The sequence below is a fragment of the Rhodnius prolixus genome, unplaced genomic scaffold, assembly GCF_049639745.1.
Source record: "Rhodnius prolixus isolate KJV_2025 unplaced genomic scaffold, Rpr scaffold_46, whole genome shotgun sequence".
NCBI classification, from domain to species: Eukaryota; Metazoa; Arthropoda; class Insecta; order Hemiptera; family Reduviidae; genus Rhodnius; species Rhodnius prolixus.
Window position 1 is genome coordinate 84,310 of NW_027411621.1, and position 20,877 is coordinate 105,186.

General features: G+C 30.8%; 1 protein-coding gene across 2 annotated transcripts; it reads right to left on the reverse strand.

The window, feature by feature from the left end:
- Window positions 1–536: 536 nt before the first annotated feature.
- Window positions 537–12,737, reverse strand: LOC141457652 (uncharacterized). Of its 2 annotated transcripts, XR_012460430.1 has the most exons (3): window positions 10,439–12,737; window positions 1,657–9,519; window positions 537–817 (listed from the first exon to the last, which is right to left on the reverse strand). XR_012460430.1 is itself a non-coding variant. In XM_074134855.1 (2 exons), the coding sequence occupies exon 2, from the start codon at window positions 9,441–9,443 to the stop codon at window positions 2,577–2,579; it is 6,867 nt and encodes a 2,288-aa protein (XP_073990956.1). In that variant the 5' UTR covers window positions 9,444–9,519; window positions 10,439–12,737; the 3' UTR covers window positions 537–2,576. The 2 variants fall into 2 exon arrangements, 1 of the variants encoding a protein (XP_073990956.1); XM_074134855.1 differs by having other exon boundaries at window positions 537–9,519.
- Between the last annotated feature and the right edge of the window lie 8,140 nt (window positions 12,738–20,877).

A 20,877-nucleotide genomic window follows, 5' to 3' on the forward strand; every position in this document is an offset into this window, starting at 1 on the left:
TTCTCTTACTATTAAGTTTTCCGAGAACATTCCCCTGTGAACAGTGTCTTAATGTATCCTTACAGAAGATATTAGAAAAAGAATCCATTGTACTTTCGAAACAATTGATATCATTTAAGTATAACTTTACTGCATTAAATTTTCATTAATATTTTTTACATTCTATTACACGTCACAGACCCTTATGCTGGCCATTTTTTTATCAATAAAATATTTTTGCTCAGGGAAGAGTAGCACCCCTCTAGCTCATATTGATTGTAATAGGAGTTATTAAACGATTAATGCATAGGTTTTTAATGAGACGCTATTCTATTAAACAATTCAAAAAATCATAATACGTTTTTAAGAAAATTCACCTTACCAACATATATTTACGCAATTATTGTTATTATTACTTTTACTTGTTTACATTTAAGTGCAATTTAGGAAATTATACATCGTCGGTTTAAGTTCATCCTTTGATTAAACGGATTGGCACTATACTGTACCAAATGGTCAAATGTTAATTAAAAATAAGAGTTAATTAATTACAAATATTTATAGTAATACAATATATTAATGTATACAGCTTCCTTTAAATCTGTCCTCATCTGATTATACATATGAATTTTCTTATTTGTTTTTTAGTGCAACAGTCTGCATAGGACGTTAATCTCCACAGTAATGGTTCTCAAAGCATTTTTGTCCAGAACTTTTTTTCCATTGCCTGATTCCCAGCTTTCTGAGATGCTCCTTCAGTTCCTCAGTTCCCCTCCTTTTAGGTCTGCCTATTATCCGTCTACTCTCCTGTCACTCCTTCTACAGCTTTTTAATTCCTCTGTAAAATGGATTAAGATAACGTATATTTTTAGATCAGGACATTACTGTTACTTTTACTAATTATTTGATTATTAAAATTCTATATAAGTATTTAATTAAAGGGACTTCATTTGTTTATAATTTAGAATGGATTATTATTACAAATAGGTATATATTGGCTATTAGCCATTCAAGAGTGGAATTCCTTTTAACTCCGTGATTCAATTTTTAACAGTGATAGAAAAACTCTAGCTTTATCTTTTTCTATTTCATTGTGCGTGTGATTTGAGTAGGGTTTGCCAGGTCGAGTGATGATTATTCAAAATAAAGAGCATAGTAAAGATAAAACAAAAATAATTGGGAACGGAGTTAAATTAAAATGCCTGTTTACTAACATTTATTAAGCCGTAATATAAACTGCATTTTTATATTAGCAGAAAATATTTTATTGATAAAAAAATGGCCAGCATAAGGGTCTGTGACGTGTAATAGAATGTAAAAAATATTAATGAAAATTTAATGCAGTAAAGTTATACTTAAATGATATCAATTGTTTCGAAAGTACAATGGATTCTTTTTCTAATATCTTCTGTAAGGATACATTAAGACACTGTTCACAGGGGAATGTTCTCGGAAAACTTAATAGTAAGAGAAATCTTTTATAAAAATCGCGAAAAATTAGAAACCAATTTAAATAAAATAAGCTTTTAGAAAATGTTTCTAAATGGCTGAAATTATTACGAGCTGTAGTATGATTGAAATGATAGGTACTTGCTGATTTGTGTACCTTTTGTCGTTTAATCAACCCTTATACTTAACTTTTTAAACTGTAAGTTTTTGTTAAGGAGATTTTTGTACCTTTTAGAAAGTGTTAATTATAGTTTCATAGTCCTATGACGAACAATATTTAAACTTCATAGACATCTCTGAATAAGATCTCTCTGCGTACAGTTTGCCTTTAATCTGCAACATAATGTAACGGACCCCTCATCCTTTTACAACCTGGGCTTGGGACCGGCTTCGGCGGACTTAGTCCGTCAGTTAGTTTTAGTCACACATAACAAAAAAGTGCAATTGATGTAAAAAAATAATTATATAGAACAAACCATTCACAGTGAGGAGTATTTATTAAACAATATGTATTTAGCTTCCTCTGAATTAGGTATGCAATCCTTCTGACAACTGCATCAAACAGAAAATTAATTTTGGTTGGGCAATTTAAACTTTTCTGCATTATTAAAAAAAAACAAAAAACGAGCGTAAGATTTAAAAAAATCGGAAAAGAAGTTGAACAAGAACTTTTTAATTTAATGTTTATAGTCATCAGCTGTGAAAGATTCATCTATAGGTACGTAGAATTTCAAAAATTTATAAATATAGACTAAAATTGTTCAAAATATGCAAATTAATAAAATGAAGAAATTAACTTATAAATATCGTTGAATATGACATAGAATTTGTTTTAATCGCAAATGTAAATTACAATGAAATATATTTCTTCTTTGAAAAGGATGGACCATTTCTTACAAAAAAACAAAATAACATTAATGTATTTTCATTCACATCGATGAAAAAAAATATTTCGGGACAAAAAAGACTCATTGCGAAAAACAAATTTTATATCAATGATTTTTTTAACAGAAACATGCACAAACAGATTAATAATATCATTAAATAAAAATCACATGCAGTCAGTCCAAATGTCCGTTACCTGCTGGCTCTCTAACGACCGAAATTAAAGATTTTAAATTTAAAATTCATCGGGTTTGTTTTTGTTTTCACATTGTTTTTGTTTTTAACATTAAAATGTACGCGTCTTTTAATCCCGGATTAAATTTAAAATTATAATTAATAATCTCGTCATTTAGCAAAGTCCACGAATTATTTTGACTTTTTATCGCGCAAACATAGTGACCGGAATTAAGGCCCGAACCGTAGTGATAAATCACGGACGCCAGTGAGAAATTAAAACCGTCAATTTTAACATTATTTTCATCGAAAGAATGGATTTCATTTAAAACACGATTTTCTTGATAACGCTTTAATATTACAATGAGATAATCCGATACCGAATTTAATTTACTTCGAATATAAATTTTATTTTCCCCGCATTCTGAACAAGTTATATCCGATAATTTATAGTCGAATAACGAGTGAAAAGTAACCGGCTCGTTATTTTGGACAACCCCGAATTCTAGAAAGTACATTACTTCAGGATTAGTGGGAACGTCATCCCAATAACTATTGCAATTGAAACATTTTCGAACGAATTTAACCGTACAATCAAATAACCTGCAAGGAATGTTATTTTCTGTAACTAAAGCGTTTATTAAGAACGATAGAAATTCTTGCGCGTCTTGCTGAATATTAGCGTTGAAGTTTATGTCGCTATCGTGAGCAATTAATTCGCGGAGTCGTTTAGTATTTGATTTGTTAGTACCAAGAGTTATTCCGGTTGTTAAAATATTTAATAATTCGCAAGTTACGCTCACTGTTTGGTAGTTCTCGCGAGTTTTTGGATCCGGAAATCTTATTTTTATATTATTGGACAGGTTATTTTTTAGGTTAAATTTAACGAGATCTATATTAATCAAACACTGTGCAACAACATTCGCGTAACATGAAACGCCGTCAGAATTGGTTAAGCCAAATATTTCCGTTTTCGAACAAATTTCGCGATTATCATATGATTGAGGAAGGCATTTTGTTTTTGTTAACTTGATGGTGGGGGAAACGCAAATATTATTATTCGCAGTATGCAAACATGGTGATTGGATCATTTTATTTAAACGATGGTATTCACTTATCGCGTCCGTATCTGCTTTTATTTTTGACGGATCGAAATCAATTAAATACAAACCGTTTAAATTAGTGACCCGCGAGAGAGCTACATAGTGCATGCCCGGTGCAAACACTTCTTTACCTAAACTCGTGAACAAACAATCCAAGGTTAAGCCTTGAGATTTGTGGATGGTTACCGCGTACGAAAGAGACACCGGAAATTGTTTCCTATGCACGTAAATATTTTTTATTAATTGAAATCGCGCTTGTACCCTTTCTAAAGTAAAGGGTTTATTATTTACGACGACAATTAATGAATCAACGAAATTTCCTTTATAAACAAACCGTTCCACTACACCAATTGTTCCGTTTACAATTCCGTTAGCAATATCAATGTTTCTTTTAATCATTATTTTAGCGCCCACAAATAAATTTATAGTTTTAGATAAATTAGCTGTGCGAGAGACGTCTTCCGAAATTTTAGAAATTAACAAGTTCAAATCTTTTATTTTTTTATTTGACAATTTGGAATTATAATCAATTTCATCGATACTATCAATTGTAACTATTTCTTTCGCGAATTTATCCGAATAAAGTTTATTAAAAGTTATACATTGAGCTTTAGTCGCGAAAAGACATAACGGATTTTTACCGGAATCGACTAATTCCTTATACCTTTGAATTACATTATTTAAATCGTTATTTGGTAGAAGACGTGAGTTTAATAGTGAGATGTCTTCTTCGCAGACATTACCCGACCGAATATTGAGCAAGGTATTTATAAAACCGCTTTTATCATTTTTTTGTCTTACGTTAATTTTTAATTCGTCATATTCGAACATCGACCAAAGATCAACTGAACCGATGGATCCGAGTTTGGATTTACATTCGATGCGGGTTAACTTTTTAAAAACTTGATTACCTTTGACGGGCTGCAATTGTAACAAATCTCCGAAAAGTAAGATATTAAAATTACCGAAAGGTTCATTATTTTTGGCAATTTCCGTCAACCGAAGATGAATATAAGCAAAAACGAGACTCGAAACTAAACTAATTTCATCGATTATCAATAATTTCATATCTTTAAGGACGTGCCTAATCGCCCGACAACTTTCAACGTTTAATTTATTATATTCGGCGGTTTGTTGGTGCTCTACCGGGAGCGATAAAAGCCGGTAAATGGTGACGCCATTTACATTATATGCAGCCAGGCCGGTCGGAGCCGTTATAGCCACTGAAACAGTGTCTTTCTTAGGCGGAAATGTGTTGTTAATCCAAACTTTTAACGCTTTTAAGAGATACGATTTACCCGTACCGCCTACACCAGAAACGAATAATTTAATTTGACTGTTGCATTTATTATTACTTTGGTCGATAAGTGTTTTAGTTATTTTATTAAAAATCCGGCTTTGATCTTCATTTAAGTTAAATAAATTATTATCGCGATCGTCATTACTAGTATACATCGCCGCGCAAACTTCCAACATCGCCACGTCTGCATCCTGCACTTCTCGGATAATATTATCCTCTTCTAAATTAATGAAATTCTCTTCTTTGAATTCCGCAATTTTATTCTGAAGCTCTTTGATTCCTTCTTCAATCATAATTAATTTATCGTGATAAGTCATGGCCTGTTTTAATTCCGCGGAATAATGGTCAAACGCTTCTTGGTACGTCCGAAAACCTTTTAAAATATCCGATTCATTTCGCCACGGTTTAAAAAGAAGTAAAAGGGAATGATAATATTTATTTCGGTCTTGTTCTGTATTTAACGTTTTGTACATCGGATGTTGAATTACGTAAGGTTTTCCACGCTTTCTTAAAACAACATTACTTTTTAATTTTATTCGGTTATCGGCTTCTAATTGATCGCGGGAAAGATCGTAATAACGACAGAAGTCGTATAAGTTTAAATTTTCTAGATGGTCGGGTCGATTCGGATAGTAATCGTTTAGCCATGACTTCAAATATACATCCGTTGAATTAGCCGGCATATTTTGTAATTGGTTAAACGGTTTTAAACATAGTTTTCTATTCTCGCGAAACGTGGTGCTGATATATCTCATATCTTCCGATTTACCGTACAAATGATGCCCGAGTAACCGATCCACTGTTTCGTATAGCCCGATCTGACGATGCGTTAATTTTTTTAAACCTAAACTCCATAACGCTTTTTTATTCGATTCTTTACATATATCAGCCCACAAATCTTCTAATTCCGTTTTTTCATTTTTCGATATATAACTAGTTACGTAAATGACTAATCTCAAATCTCCGTCTTTAACAAATTGCACGTCAACGTTAAACCCGCCGGAAGCTAATAAAAGGACAGGGTTGTAGTCGTTAATGCGTACCTCACTTCTCTGTCTGGGCAAGTCATAAACACGTTTCGGACCGAAACCTTTAACTCTAGACGCGATTGTGGAAATTATGTCATTAATTATCAATTCGTCGGTAACTTTACGCGGAAATCCAAACCGACATTTAGTATACATTTTTTGATTAACGCGATATTTACGTTGACAGTACGAGTTACATTTATGCATTTGATATTTCCGGACAAACGAGTGCAAGACAGGTGACTCTAAAGGATCCGGTAACCGAGCACAAATATATGTATTAATAAAATCGGCAACCTTTTTAAAGCAATCGTTATTAATTTCCGGACTATCCCGAATCCACAATAACATGTGGTAATGCGGCGCCCCCCTTTCTTGATATTCTACGCGCCAAAAATAATGTTCCACGAAACCTAATACCGGATTTATTTTATCGTTTATTAGAAACTTGAACATATTACGGATGAGGCGGTGATAATATCTACACACACTAGTCGGATCTAACGCACATAACTCTCCGGCGGACATTTTCTCCACGTTAGGAACATCTTTGTTAATTTTGACAAGGTACTGCAATAATTCGGAATGATCATATTCTGCACACGACAATGTTACAAAAAAAGTCGGCGCCCCAAAATCGCGTGTCATGGCATTGAGTTCTTGACGTCGACGTTGCCAATATTCTTTAGTACCTCGCAACGAACTAAATAGATTGATTAATTGTTGTTCTAATAATTCATCGTTAACGGAAACTTTGGTCAAAATATCATTCACCGTGTACGGTTTGTAAGCGCGAACGTTTAGCAAGTGAGCAATCGCCCCGCCTAGGTATTTAAATTCACTATCGTTTAACAAGTGAAATAAATAACAAGGATCCCGCCGAAACCGCCCGTCTTTATTCAATATTCGCGTTTTACGGTACTCAGCGTCCGACAGAGGAATATTTCTATTTACATCAAATTTTCCGAACCTGCCTTTAGGAAATAGATGAGGAAATGTTAGGTAATCTAAATTTTTATCAAAAACCGACACGTAATCTCCCTTCATTTGCTGCATTTGATACGATTCAATTTCACTCGATTCCACTGCATTCATATTTATCGGATGAAGGGAGTGAAAAGTATAAAATCCGGTTTTGTAAAAAGTTGCACTATCTACTTTTTTTATGGAAGCCCCGGATATATCCTTAAAAGTACATTTATTACCAATATTTTCGTTAATATTGGGTAACAATTTTACATTTAGATTTACGTTCGCGTACAACGGGTTAATTTCTTTTAAAGCGGCAATCGCTTTATAAATTTTATTCGCGCTCACTAAATCTTGCCATATGACTCGGTTTTGTGTAGGTACGCCATTAACCAGTACAACCACTTCATGATTTTGGGGCAGTTCGTTCGGAAGTAGGTCCACGTTTTTCTGCAAAGGGAGGGGTAAATAAGTGACGCGACCCTTTAACCCTTTAAGTTTTTCACTGACCGCAATTTTCCCTTTTTTCGGCTGGAGACGAATTACACATTGAAACGATTTAACTAATTGAGTCAGCATAGTTTCGAAAATATTCAACTTACCAACTTCTGCAGGCACGGGATCTACTTCTAAACAGTTATACGCGGCGCGTCCGGGAATACAATTTTGATTCAATTTTCGTGCACAGTATAAACAAATTTTGAGACTGCGTCGGTGAATATTATCATAATTTTTATTAATATAAAGAATTATAGATTGCCATGATTTGTTATTGTTTATCTGAAAATTTATGAAATCTTTTAAATCCTCGTCATAAATTAACATATTGCAACACGCGCAAAAAGTCTCCGGAAAGGAAAGAACTGTACGTTTTAAGGAAGATAAGTTTTTTTTATATTTATGCAGAATATTTATTTCATTGGTGTCGCAACTAGTAGAAGGTACATATTTCTTAAATTTGTTTATATCGATTTTTAGTGTTCCGAGAAACTTTTTTAAATCATTAACGGACCGTAAAATAGATTCGACATTATTTGCTCTATTTATACACGATGTTACACGATTAATTTTGAAAAATAGATTACGAATGATGTAAATCTGTCTTTTAATGTTCCTAAACGCGGTGTAGTGGACCGATAATTCCGATAGAAGTTGTAGAAGTGTACTGCATTTAAAAATGCTGTTGTGTGAGGCGCAGTGTATGGTGTGACCTTTTTTTTCGTGATGTCTGTACCGACATGTGTTCGCAAGCTTTTTGATTGACACAGTATTTATATCGCCGTGAACAAATTCAACTAATTTATTTAAAGTAGTGCTCATACTTTGTTTAGAAAATTTACATGTGATACCGCAAGGCCATTCTACAATATTATTACCTTTAGTAATGTACTTTTTTAAATTGTGTGCGTTCACGAAAACGTGCTGGCTATTAGCAAGTAATGTATGACCGGGAGGAATCGCGCTATAAGAGCTTTCGAAGAAATAAGGTTCAGAATGGGCAGTGTGTTTCTGTTTACCTCCGAATACTTTCACGATATTTTTAGGAGTTAGGGTTTTAATTTTATTGATTTCGAACTTATTAACGGCCTCATCAACAACGGCTTTTAATTTATTGTTTAGAAATCTTAAGTATGATCGAGCGATTCCGACTAAATGATTAGAATGTTTTATCAGGTAATAAAACACTGTGCGTTTAGTTTTATTTTTGACAATATAATGTTTATTAACTTTACTATTTAGCTTTAAATTTGCACACAATCTGTTTATTAACGCGCATTCACCTTGAAACCTATTTATCTTTTTTCGAGTCTGTATCCGTTTTTTCAATAAATTAGCGAATGACACCGAGGGCTTATTTACGTTTTGCCGAGTCAAAAAGTACCGGATATTTCTTTTTAAGTTGATAACAGCTCGATTTCTTCCATCATAACGTTTTTGTCTACTGCTGACTTTGTTTCTTTTCTTTTCATTGTACTTTCTTTGTGTTTCAGTTTTCTTTTCACTGTTTGTTCTGTCTTTTTGTTTCTGCTTCCTTGCTATGCCAACTTTATGGACAACATTATATACACTTTGCTTCTTTCTTTTATGTTCTGAATGAGCTATGTCATATTCTCTCTGTTTTTTCTTTATTTCCTCTTTATGAGATAAATCGTACTCTCTCTGTTTTTTGTTTATCTCCTCTTTATGAGATAAATTATACTCTCTCTGTTTTTTCTGTATCTCCTCTTTATGAGATAAATCGTACTCTCTCTGTTTTTTGTTTATCTCCTCTCTATGAAATAAATCGTATTCTTTCTGTTTTTCTTTAATGTGTTCTTTATGTTCTAAATTGTACACTTCCTGTTTCTCTTGGATTTTTTCTTTTTGTCTTAAATTATATTGTCGCTGTTTTCTTACTATTCCCTCGCGATTTTTAACGTAGTACCGTTGTTGCTTAGTGGCGTCGGGAGTCATAAAATTGTAGTTCTCGAGCTCAGCAGTGCTGTCAATTGTCTGTCTAATACCCGTTACTAAATTTTTAATTATTTGCTTTCTTTTTCGGTACTTAGAAGGCATTTTGGTAAATATATAATAAATATAAGTAAATAATTAATACAGAAGGTAAATACTTAACGTATATTTTTCTTAGATTCTGAAAACAAAAACAAAAAAAAAATTATTTTTTAGCTTCGTAAAAAAAAGTGATTTTGGTTTGTTGCAATAGAACTTCAAAAAGTAATTTGAAATATTTTAGTAAAAATAAAAAATAAAAAAAAAGGAACTCCAGAACAATAGTTGACCATAACTACAAACAGAAATGGAAGAAAAAAATTTTTGTTAACCAAGCTGAATATGAGTTATGGAATATTAAGTTGCAGATTGCAACTTACAAAACCAAATAAAAACCCAAAAGGAAATTAAAATTATGAAAATAAAAAACCTGAACTTGAAACAAGAATATTTACAATGACAGAGAATTGAGAAAAGACTGGAAGTATCTTCAAACATGGAAATTTATGACTCTGGTAATCCTATTTGATAAAGAAAGCTCTTCGAAAAATGTTTCGAATAAAACCTATTTATTGAAATAGGTGTAAACTGGGCTCTAGTAATCGTGAAAGTGAAAAACTATTTTATAAAGTGGTTGACACTTTCGGTTGAAAGTTTATTATCGACTTGTACTATTTTGTGTCAAAATTTGACACGATTGGAATATTTTCCACACCAGAAGCAGACAAAAAATATTGCGAATTGATCAATAAAGGGGACATCCATTCCGAAAAACAGACAGAAAAATAAATAAAATAAGAGGATTTGTATCAGAAAACTACATCTAGCAAGTAATTACTTTATTCTTTTGATCAAACAACGAAAACAATCTATGTAATATAATAACTTATCGAAATAAGAAACTGTTTGAAACTTAACAATTAATCATAACTAGGCTCACTTTTTGACGAGACATCAGCAATTAAGGTGCACTCAATCTTACTAAAACAAGCTCTACATATATTCAGCTAATTATTGAAGTAAATTATATGAAACTAAGTAATAGCAAAATATCTACTTACAAAATTAAGAAGAATGTATGAATATGAAGTCTTCAACAAAGTTGCTTAATAAATAATAAAATCGCAAAAATTGCTAACACTTATTTCAACAACTGTTAAAAGACGTTTGATTTAGGTTAGGTTATATCTTTACTTCTATTTTACAGTGTATACAAACCATAAAGGAGAGGGGAATCACAATACTATAACCTTTATTAAGTAAAACACTATTTTTTTGTTCACAACCTCAGACAAAAGAATAAAGTATAGTAAAATATATTTTATTAAGTTAGGATTAAGTTGTAAATATATTATCAGTATAGACATATCGTTGTTCTTTTTAAAATTTTAGAAGTTTTCACAGTGGGGCGCGCTAGTTGACTTAGCAGATAACAAGGTTTAGAGACACAGAAGGTTACAATGCAAAATAAATAATACGGTGTGTCTGTGTGCTTTTTTAAACACTGGTATAATATTTTTAATAATAATAAACATTTTTGAACAAACCTGTTGTAAAAATAAAGTCGTATGTTTTCTTTTTAAATTTTAAACATTTTTTTGTGTTTAATTGTTCATTCATGAAAATCAGATCACCCATCGATAATTTAAAACAATTGCAATACTTTCCCTTAGTGGAGAAAGATCAGAATGGCACTTCAATATAATTTAACCCCTGTTCCCTCGCCAATTTTATCAAATTTGGGCTAAGATTTTCAGAGTTAATAATGATAATTTTAGAGTGGGTTAACTTAGGTGAGGCAAACTCCCCTCCTTGACTATCTCCTTATCATTTTCCAAAATATTCCAAACCATTAAAAGTCTATTCTGTAAAGTTGCTATTCTGGTTTACAGGTTTTTTCAACATATGGGATAGGCAATAGTTTTATTCATTGTACTTTAATACTTCATACCAAGTTAGTGGAAGGTAGTTGTAGCTTTATCAAATCAGTGAGTAGAAGATAAAGACTAGAGAAAAGTTAGGGGGGAATGTTGCCAAGTTGGCAGGAAGAAAATGCAGACTGAGAATAGTTATGGAGGATTAGTGAACAACTAGTCGGAAGATGTAGAATGAAAATAAAAACATGTTACGAGTTATGGGGGAGTGGTAACAAGTGGTTGGTGGTAAGAAGATGGATATTGAGAGAAATGTTATGGGATGAAATGATGAATGATGAATACATCCCATGAAGGGGTATTAAATAATAGAAAGTAATGCAGTAAAAGTTGAAACCTTCTTTCTGCCGAATTTAATCAAAATCGGGCGATGAATATTGATTAATTGATGAATATTGAATATTGATTAATTGATGAATATTGAATATTGATTAATTGATGAATATTGAATATTGATTAATTGATGAATATTGAATATTGATTAATTGATGAATATTGAATATTGATTAATTGATGAATATTGAACATTAAGATCCACAAAAGCTAACATATATCCACATAAAATTTCGATTTGTAATGTCAATTCATTCATGTAAATTGATCGGTTCACTCGTCAATAATTTTAACGATTGCAGCGCTTCCTCTTATTGGGTGTAAGAGCATGATGGCGCTTTAAAGTCAAGTAGGGAAGCTTTAACCATTTCTTCGTGTTTAATTTTATCAAAATCGGACTAAGCGTTAAAGAAATATTAGTAAAAATAGTATTCCCTCTCTACCCCTTCCTCCCCTCCTGAAGTGGCACAACGTCGAGACTTCTATAATGCAAATCTGTACAAGATATAGGATTCGAATGACGCTTTATTCATGAAAATTAGTTCATGCGTCGATCATTTGAAACGATTGCCATACGTCCCCCTAATGAGGGTAAGAGCAGAACGTCGTTTAAATGTTACGTAGGAGAGCCCTAAACCTTTCATCCTGCCAAATTTTATCAAAATCGGGTTAACATTTACAGTGTTATTAGTAATAATAATTTTGAGAAGGGGCCTCACTTATATGGGGCTAACTCCTCCCCCATCTGACGTATAGCGTCGAGACCCCCAAAAGGCACATCTACATAAAATTCCGAATCGTATGACTCCTCATTCTCAAAAATCGGTCGGCGCGTTTAAGCGCTACGTTGTTTACAAAAAAGGTAACAACAACAAGAAGAACAAGAAGAACAAGAACAAGAACATTTTCTGAAAAAGCTGTTTTTGCTCATTTTCGGCAACATTTTTCTCAAAATCTACTAAATCTGGGTTGTTGCAAAAAATTACAGTCATAAAGGAGGGTTTGCCCTACATTTTAAAGAAAATTTGGGAATTTTATCTTTTATAGAAAAAGAGAAAAAAATTGTCAAAGTTGGGTGTTTTTTAACGTTACGCTATTTCGTGCAGTTTTTGACGATCAACCCTTATACTTTTTAATTTTTTTTTTATATTTTTTTTAATTTTTTAATATTTTTAATTATTTGCTTTCTTTTTCGGTACTTAGAAGGCATTTTGGTAAATATATAATAAATATAAGTAAATAATTAATACAGAAGGTAAATACTTAACGTATATTTTTCTTAGATTCTGAAAACAAAAACAAAAAAAAAATTATTTTTTAGCTTCGTAAAAAAAAGTGATTTTGGTTTGTTGCAATAGAACTTCAAAAAGTAATTTGAAATATTTTAGTAAAAATAAAAAATAAAAAAAAAGGAACTCCAGAACAATAGTTGACCATAACTACAAACAGAAATGGAAGAAAAAAATTTTTGTTAACCAAGCTGAATATGAGTTATGGAATATTAAGTTGCAGATTGCAACTTACAAAACCAAATAAAAACCCAAAAGGAAATTAAAATTATGAAAATAAAAAACCTGAACTTGAAACAAGAATATTTACAATGACAGAGAATTGAGAAAAGACTGGAAGTATCTTCAAACATGGAAATTTATGACTCTGGTAATCCTATTTGATAAAGAAAGCTCTTCGAAAAATGTTTCGAATAAAACCTATTTATTGAAATAGGTGTAAACTGGGCTCTAGTAATCGTGAAAGTGAAAAACTATTTTATAAAGTGGTTGACACTTTCGGTTGAAAGTTTATTATCGACTTGTACTATTTTGTGTCAAAATTTGACACGATTGGAATATTTTCCACACCAGAAGCAGACAAAAAATATTGCGAATTGATCAATAAAGGGGACATCCATTCCGAAAAACAGACAGAAAAATAAATAAAATAAGAGGATTTGTATCAGAAAACTACATCTAGCAAGTAATTACTTTATTCTTTTGATCAAACAACGAAAACAATCTATGTAATATAATAACTTATCGAAATAAGAAACTGTTTGAAACTTAACAATTAATCATAACTAGGCTCACTTTTTGACGAGACATCAGCAATTAAGGTGCACTCAATCTTACTAAAACAAGCTCTACATATATTCAGCTAATTATTGAAGTAAATTATATGAAACTAAGTAATAGCAAAATATCTACTTACAAAATTAAGAAGAATGTATGAATATGAAGTCTTCAACAAAGTTGCTTAATAAATAATAAAATCGCAAAAATTGCTAACACTTATTTCAACAACTGTTAAAAGACGTTTGATTTAGGTTAGGTTATATCTTTACTTCTATTTTACAGTGTATACAAACCATAAAGGAGAGGGGAATCACAATACTATAACCTTTATTAAGTAAAACACTATTTTTTTGTTCACAACCTCAGACAAAAGAATAAAGTATAGTAAAATATATTTTATTAAGTTAGGATTAAGTTGTAAATATATTATCAGTATAGACATATCGTTGTTCTTTTTAAAATTTTAGAAGTTTTCACAGTGGGGCGCGCTAGTTGACTTAGCAGATAACAAGGTTTAGAGACACAGAAGGTTACAATGCAAAATAAATAATACGGTGTGTCTGTGTGCTTTTTTAAACACTGGTATAATATTTTTAATAATAATAAACATTTTTGAACAAACCTGTTGTAAAAATAAAGTCGTATGTTTTCTTTTTAAATTTTAAACATTTTTTTGTGTTTAATTGTTCATTCATGAAAATCAGATCACCCATCGATAATTTAAAACAATTGCAATACTTTCCCTTAGTGGAGAAAGATCAGAATGGCACTTCAATATAATTTAACCCCTGTTCCCTCGCCAATTTTATCAAATTTGGGCTAAGATTTTCAGAGTTAATAATGATAATTTTAGAGTGGGTTAACTTAGGTGAGGCAAACTCCCCTCCTTGACTATCTCCTTATCATTTTCCAAAATATTCCAAACCATTAAAAGTCTATTCTGTAAAGTTGCTATTCTGGTTTACAGGTTTTTTCAACATATGGGATAGGCAATAGTTTTATTCATTGTACTTTAATACTTCATACCAAGTTAGTGGAAGGTAGTTGTAGCTTTATCAAATCAGTGAGTAGAAGATAAAGACTAGAGAAAAGTTAGGGGGGAATGTTGCCAAGTTGGCAGGAAGAAAATGCAGACTGAGAATAGTTATGGAGGATTAGTGAACAACTAGTCGGAAGATGTAGAATGAAAATAAAAACATGTTACGAGTTATGGGGGAGTGGTAACAAGTGGTTGGTGGTAAGAAGATGGATATTGAGAGAAATGTTATGGGATGAAATGATGAATGATGAATACATCCCATGAAGGGGTATTAAATAATAGAAAGTAATGCAGTAAAAGTTGAAACCTTCTTTCTGCCGAATTTAATCAAAATCGGGCGATGAATATTGATTAATTGATGAATATTGAATATTGATTAATTGATGAATATTGAATATTGATTAATTGATGAATATTGAATATTGATTAATTGATGAATATTGAATATTGATTAATTGATGAATATTGAATATTGATTAATTGATGAATATTGAATATTGATTAATTGATGAATATTGAACATTAAGATCCACAAAAGCTAACATATATCCACATAAAATTTCGATTTGTAATGTCAATTCATTCATGTAAATTGATCGGTTCACTCGTCAATAATTTTAACGATTGCAGCGCTTCCTCTTATTGGGTGTAAGAGCATGATGGCGCTTTAAAGTCAAGTAGGGAAGCTTTAACCATTTCTTCGTGTTTAATTTTATCAAAATCGGACTAAGCGTTAAAGAAATATTAGTAAAAATAGTATTCCCTCTCTACCCCTTCCTCCCCTCCAGAAGTGGCACAACGTCGAGACTTCTATAATGCAAATCTGTACAAGATATAGGATTCGAATGACGCTTTATTCATGAAAATTAGTTCATGCGTCGATCATTTGAAACGATTGCCATACGTCCCCCTAATGAGGGTAAGAGCAGAACGTCGTTTAAATGTTACGTAGGAGAGCCCTAAACCTTTCATCCTGCCAAATTTTATCAAAATCGGGTTAACATTTACAGTGTTATTAGTAATAATAATTTTGAGAAGGGGCCTCACTTATATGGGGCTAACTCCTCCCCCATCTGACGTATAGCGTCGAGACCCCCAAAAGGCACATCTACATAAAATTCCGAATCGTATGACTCCTCATTCTCAAAAATCGGTCGGCGCGTTTAAGCGCTACGTTGTTTACAAAAAAGGTAACAACAACAAGAAGAACAAGAAGAACAAGAACAAGAACATTTTCTGAAAAAGCTGTTTTTGCTCATTTTCGGCAACATTTTTCTCAAAATCTACTAAATCTGGGTTGTTGCAAAAAATTACAGTCATAAAGGAGGGTTTGCCCTACATTTTAAAGAAAATTTGGGAATTTTATCTTTTATAGAAAAAGAGAAAAAAATTGTCAAAGTTGGGTGTTTTTTAACGTTACGCTATTTCGTGCAGTTTTTGACGATCAACCCTTATACAACTGTCCTACCGGACAGTTTTAATATCTCGTTTTCTGCTAGATAGATATTTACTAACATTTACACGATTATACACAATAGTAATCTCCATGTACAAGTGAAATATAAAGAAAATCTATGGAGTAGTTTTCGAGATGTTTGATGTTAACGTTTTCAGTTTTTTTAGAACGGAAACAATGTTTAACACTAAATATCTCGTTTTCTGCACCATAGATTTTTACTAAAATTTACACTATTACAGACAATAGTAGTCTCCATATACAAGTAAAATATAAAGAAAATCTATCGAATAGTTTTCGAATTATTTGATGTTAAATTTTCAGTTTATAGAACGGAAACAAATTTCAACACTAAATATCTCGTTTCCTGCTCGATAGATTTTCACTAAAATTTACACGATTATAGTCAATAGTAGTCTCCAAATACAAGTAAAATATAAAGAAAATCTATCGAGCAGTTTTCGAGATATTTGATGTTAAAATTTTCAGTTAATAGAACAGAAACAAAGTTTAACACTAAATATCTCGTTTTCTGCTCGATAGATTTTTACTAAAATTTACACTATTATAGACAGTTGTAGTCTCCATATACAAGTAAAATATAAAGAAAATCTATCAAGTAGTTTTAGAGTTTTATGATGTTAAAATTTCAGTTTGTAGAACGGAAACAAAGTTAAACACTAAATATCTCGTTTTCTGCTCGATAGATTTTTACTAAACCTTACACGATTATAGACAATAGTAGTCTCCATATACAAGTAAAATATAAAGAAAATCTACCTAGTAGTTTTCGAGCTATTTGATGTTAATGTTTTCAGTTTATAGAACGGAAACATAGTTTAACACTAAATATCTCGTTTCCTGCTCGATAGATTTTTACTAAAATTTACACGATTATAGACAATAGTAGTCTCCATATACAAGCAAAATATAAGCAATATCTATCGAGTAGTTTCCGAGTTATTTGATGTTAAATTTTCAGTTTATAATACGGAAACCAACTTTAACACTAAATATCTCGTTTTCTGCTAGATAGATATTTACTAACATTTACACGATTATACACAATAGTAATCTCCATGTACAAGTGAAATATAAAGAAAATCTATGGAGTAGTTTTCGAGATGTTTGATGTTAACGTTTTCAGTTTTTTTAGAACGGAAACAAAGTTTAACACTAAATATCTCGTTTTCTGCACCATAGATTTTTACTAAAATTTACACTATTATAGACAATAGTAGTCTCCATATACAAGTAAAATATAAAGAAAATCTATCGAATAGTTTTCGAATTATTTGATGTTAAATTTTCAGTTTATAGAACGGAAACAAATTTTAACACTAAATATCTCGTTTTCTGCTCGATACATTTTTACGAAACTTTACACGATTATAGACAATAGTAGTCTCCATATACAAGTAAAATATAAAGAAAATCTATCCAGTAGTTTTTGAGCTATTTGATGTTAATGTTTTCAGTTTATAGAACGGAAACATAGTTTAACACTAAATATCTCGTTTCCTGCTCGATAGATTTTCACTAAAATTTACACGATTATAGACAATAGTAGTCTCCATTTATAGGTAAAATATAAAGAAAATCTATTTAGCAGTTTTCGAGATATTTGATGTTAAAATTTTCAGTTAATAGGACGGAAACAAAGTTTAACACTAAATATCTCGTTTTCTGCTCTATAGATTTTTACTAAAATTTACACGATTATAGACAATAGTAGTCTCCATATACAAGCAAAATATAAGCAATATCTATCGAGTAGTTTCCGAGTTATTTGATGTTAAATTTTCAGTTTATAATACGGAAACCAATTTTAACACTAAATATCTCGTTTTCTGCGCGATAGATATTTACTAACATTTACACGATTATACACAATAGTAATCTCCAATTACAAGTGAAATATAAAGAAAATCTATGTAGTAGTTTTCGAGATATTTGATGTTAACGTTTTCAGTTTTTTTATTTGGAAACAAAGTTTAACACTAAATATCTCGTTTTCTGCACCATAGATTTTTACTAAAATTTACACTATTATAGACAATAGTAGTCTCCATATACAAGTAAAATATAAAGAAAATCTATCAAGTAGTTTTAGAGTTATTTGATGTTAAAATTTGAGTTTATAGAACGGAAACAAACTTTAACACTAAATATCTCGTTTTCTGCTCGATAGATTTTTACTAAACATTACACGATTATAGACAATAGTAGTCTCCATATATAAGTAAAATATAAAGAATATCTATCTAGTAGTTTTCGAGCTATTTGATGTTATTGTTTTCAATTTATAGAACGGAAACATAGTTTAACACTAAATATCTCGTTTCGTGCTCGATAGATTTTTACTAAACTTTACACGATTATAGACAATAGTAGTCTCCATATACAAGTAAAATATAAAGAAAATCTATCTAGTAATTTTCGAGCTATTTGATGTTAATATTTACAGTTTTATAGAACGGAAACATAGTTTAACACTAAATATCTCGTTTCCTGCTCTATAGATTTTTACGAAAATTTACACGATTATAGACAATAGTAGTGTCCATATACTAGCAAAATATAAGCAATATCTTTCGAGTAGTTTCCGAGTTATTTGATGTTAAATTTTCAGTTTATAATACGGAAACCAACTTTAACACTAAATATCTCGTTTTCTGCTCGATAGATTTTTACTAACATTTACACGATTATACACAATAGTAATCTCCATGTACAAGTGAAATATAAAGAAAATCTATGGAGTAGTTTTCGAGATATTTGATGTTAACCTTTTCAGTTTTTTTAGAACGGAAACAAAGTTTAACACTAAATATCTCGTTTTCTGCACCATAGATTTTTACTAAAATTTACACTATTATAGACAGTAGTAGTCTCCAAATACATGCAAAACATAAAGAATATCTATCGAATTGTTTTCGAATTATTTGATGTTAAATTTTCAGTTTATAGAACGGAAACAAATTTTAACACTAAATATCTCGTTTTCTGCTCGATAGATTTTTACTAACATTTACACGATTATACACAATAGTAATCTCCATGTACAAGTGAAATATAAAGAAAATCTATGGAGTAGTTTTCGAGATATTTGATGTTAACGTTTTCAGTTTATAGAACGGAAACATAGTTTAACACTAAATATCTCGTTTCCTGCTCGATAGATTTTTACTAAAATTTACACGATTATAAACAATAGTAGTCTCCATTACAAGCAAAATATAAACAATATCTATCGAGTAGTTTCCGAGTTATTTGATGTTAAATTTTCAGTTTATAGAACGGAAACAAACATTAACACTAAATATCTCGTTTTCTGCTCGATAGATTTTTACTAAAATTTACACCTTTATAGACAATAGTAGTCTTCATTTATAGGTAAAATATAAAGAAAATCTATTTAGCAGTTTTCGAGATATTTCATGATAAAGTTTTCATTTTATAGAACGGAATCATAGTTTAACACTAAATATCTCGTTTCCTGCTCGATAGATTTTTACTAAATTTTACACGATTATAGACAATAGTAGTCTCCATATACAAGCAAAATATAAACAATATCTATCCAGTATTTTTCGAGATATTTGATGTTAATATGTCAGTTTATAGAACGGAAACAAATTTTAAAACTAAATATCTCGTTTTCTGCTCGATAGATTATTACTAAAATTTACATGATTGTAGACAATACTGGTCTCCATATACAAGCAAAATACAAACAATATCTATCGACTAGTTTTCCAGATATTTGAAGTTAAAGATTTCAATTTTTCAAAGGAAACAAAGTTCAACACTAAATATCTCGTTTTCTGCTCGATAGATTTTTACTAAACATTACACGATTATAGACAATAGTAGTCTCCATATATAAGTAAAATATAAAGAAAATCTATCTAGTAGTTTTCGAGCTATTTGATGTTAATGTTTTCAGTTTATAGAACGGAAACATAGTTTAACACTAAATATCTCGTTTCCTGCTCGATAGATTTTTACTAAAATTTACACGATTATAGACAATAGTAGTCTCCATATACAAGCAAAATAAAAGCAATTTCTATCGAGTAGTTTCCGAGTTATTTGATGTTAAATTTTCAGTTTATAATACGGAAACCAACTTTAACACTAAATATCTCGTTTTCTGCGCGATAGATATTTACTAACATTTACACGATTATACACAATAGTAATCTCCATGTACAAGTGAAATATAAAGAAAATCTATGTAGTAGTTTTCGAGATATTTGATGTTAACGTTTTCAGTTTTTTTAGAACGGAAACAAAGTTTAACACTAAATATCTCGTTTTCTGCACCATGGATTTTTACTAAAATTTACACTATTATAGACAATAGTAGTCTCAATATACAAGTAAAATATAAAGAAAATCTATCAAGTAGTTTTAGAGTTATTTGATGTTAAAATTTGAGTTTATAGAACGGAAACAAACTTTAACACTAAATATCTCGTTTTCTGCTCGATAGATTTTTACTAAACATTACACGATTATAGACAATAGTAGTCTCCATATATAAGTAAAATATAAAGAATATCTATCTAGTAGTTTTCGAGCTATTTGATGTTATTGTTTTCAATTTATAGAACGGAAACATAGTTTATCACTAAATATCTCGTTTTCTGCTAGATAGATATTT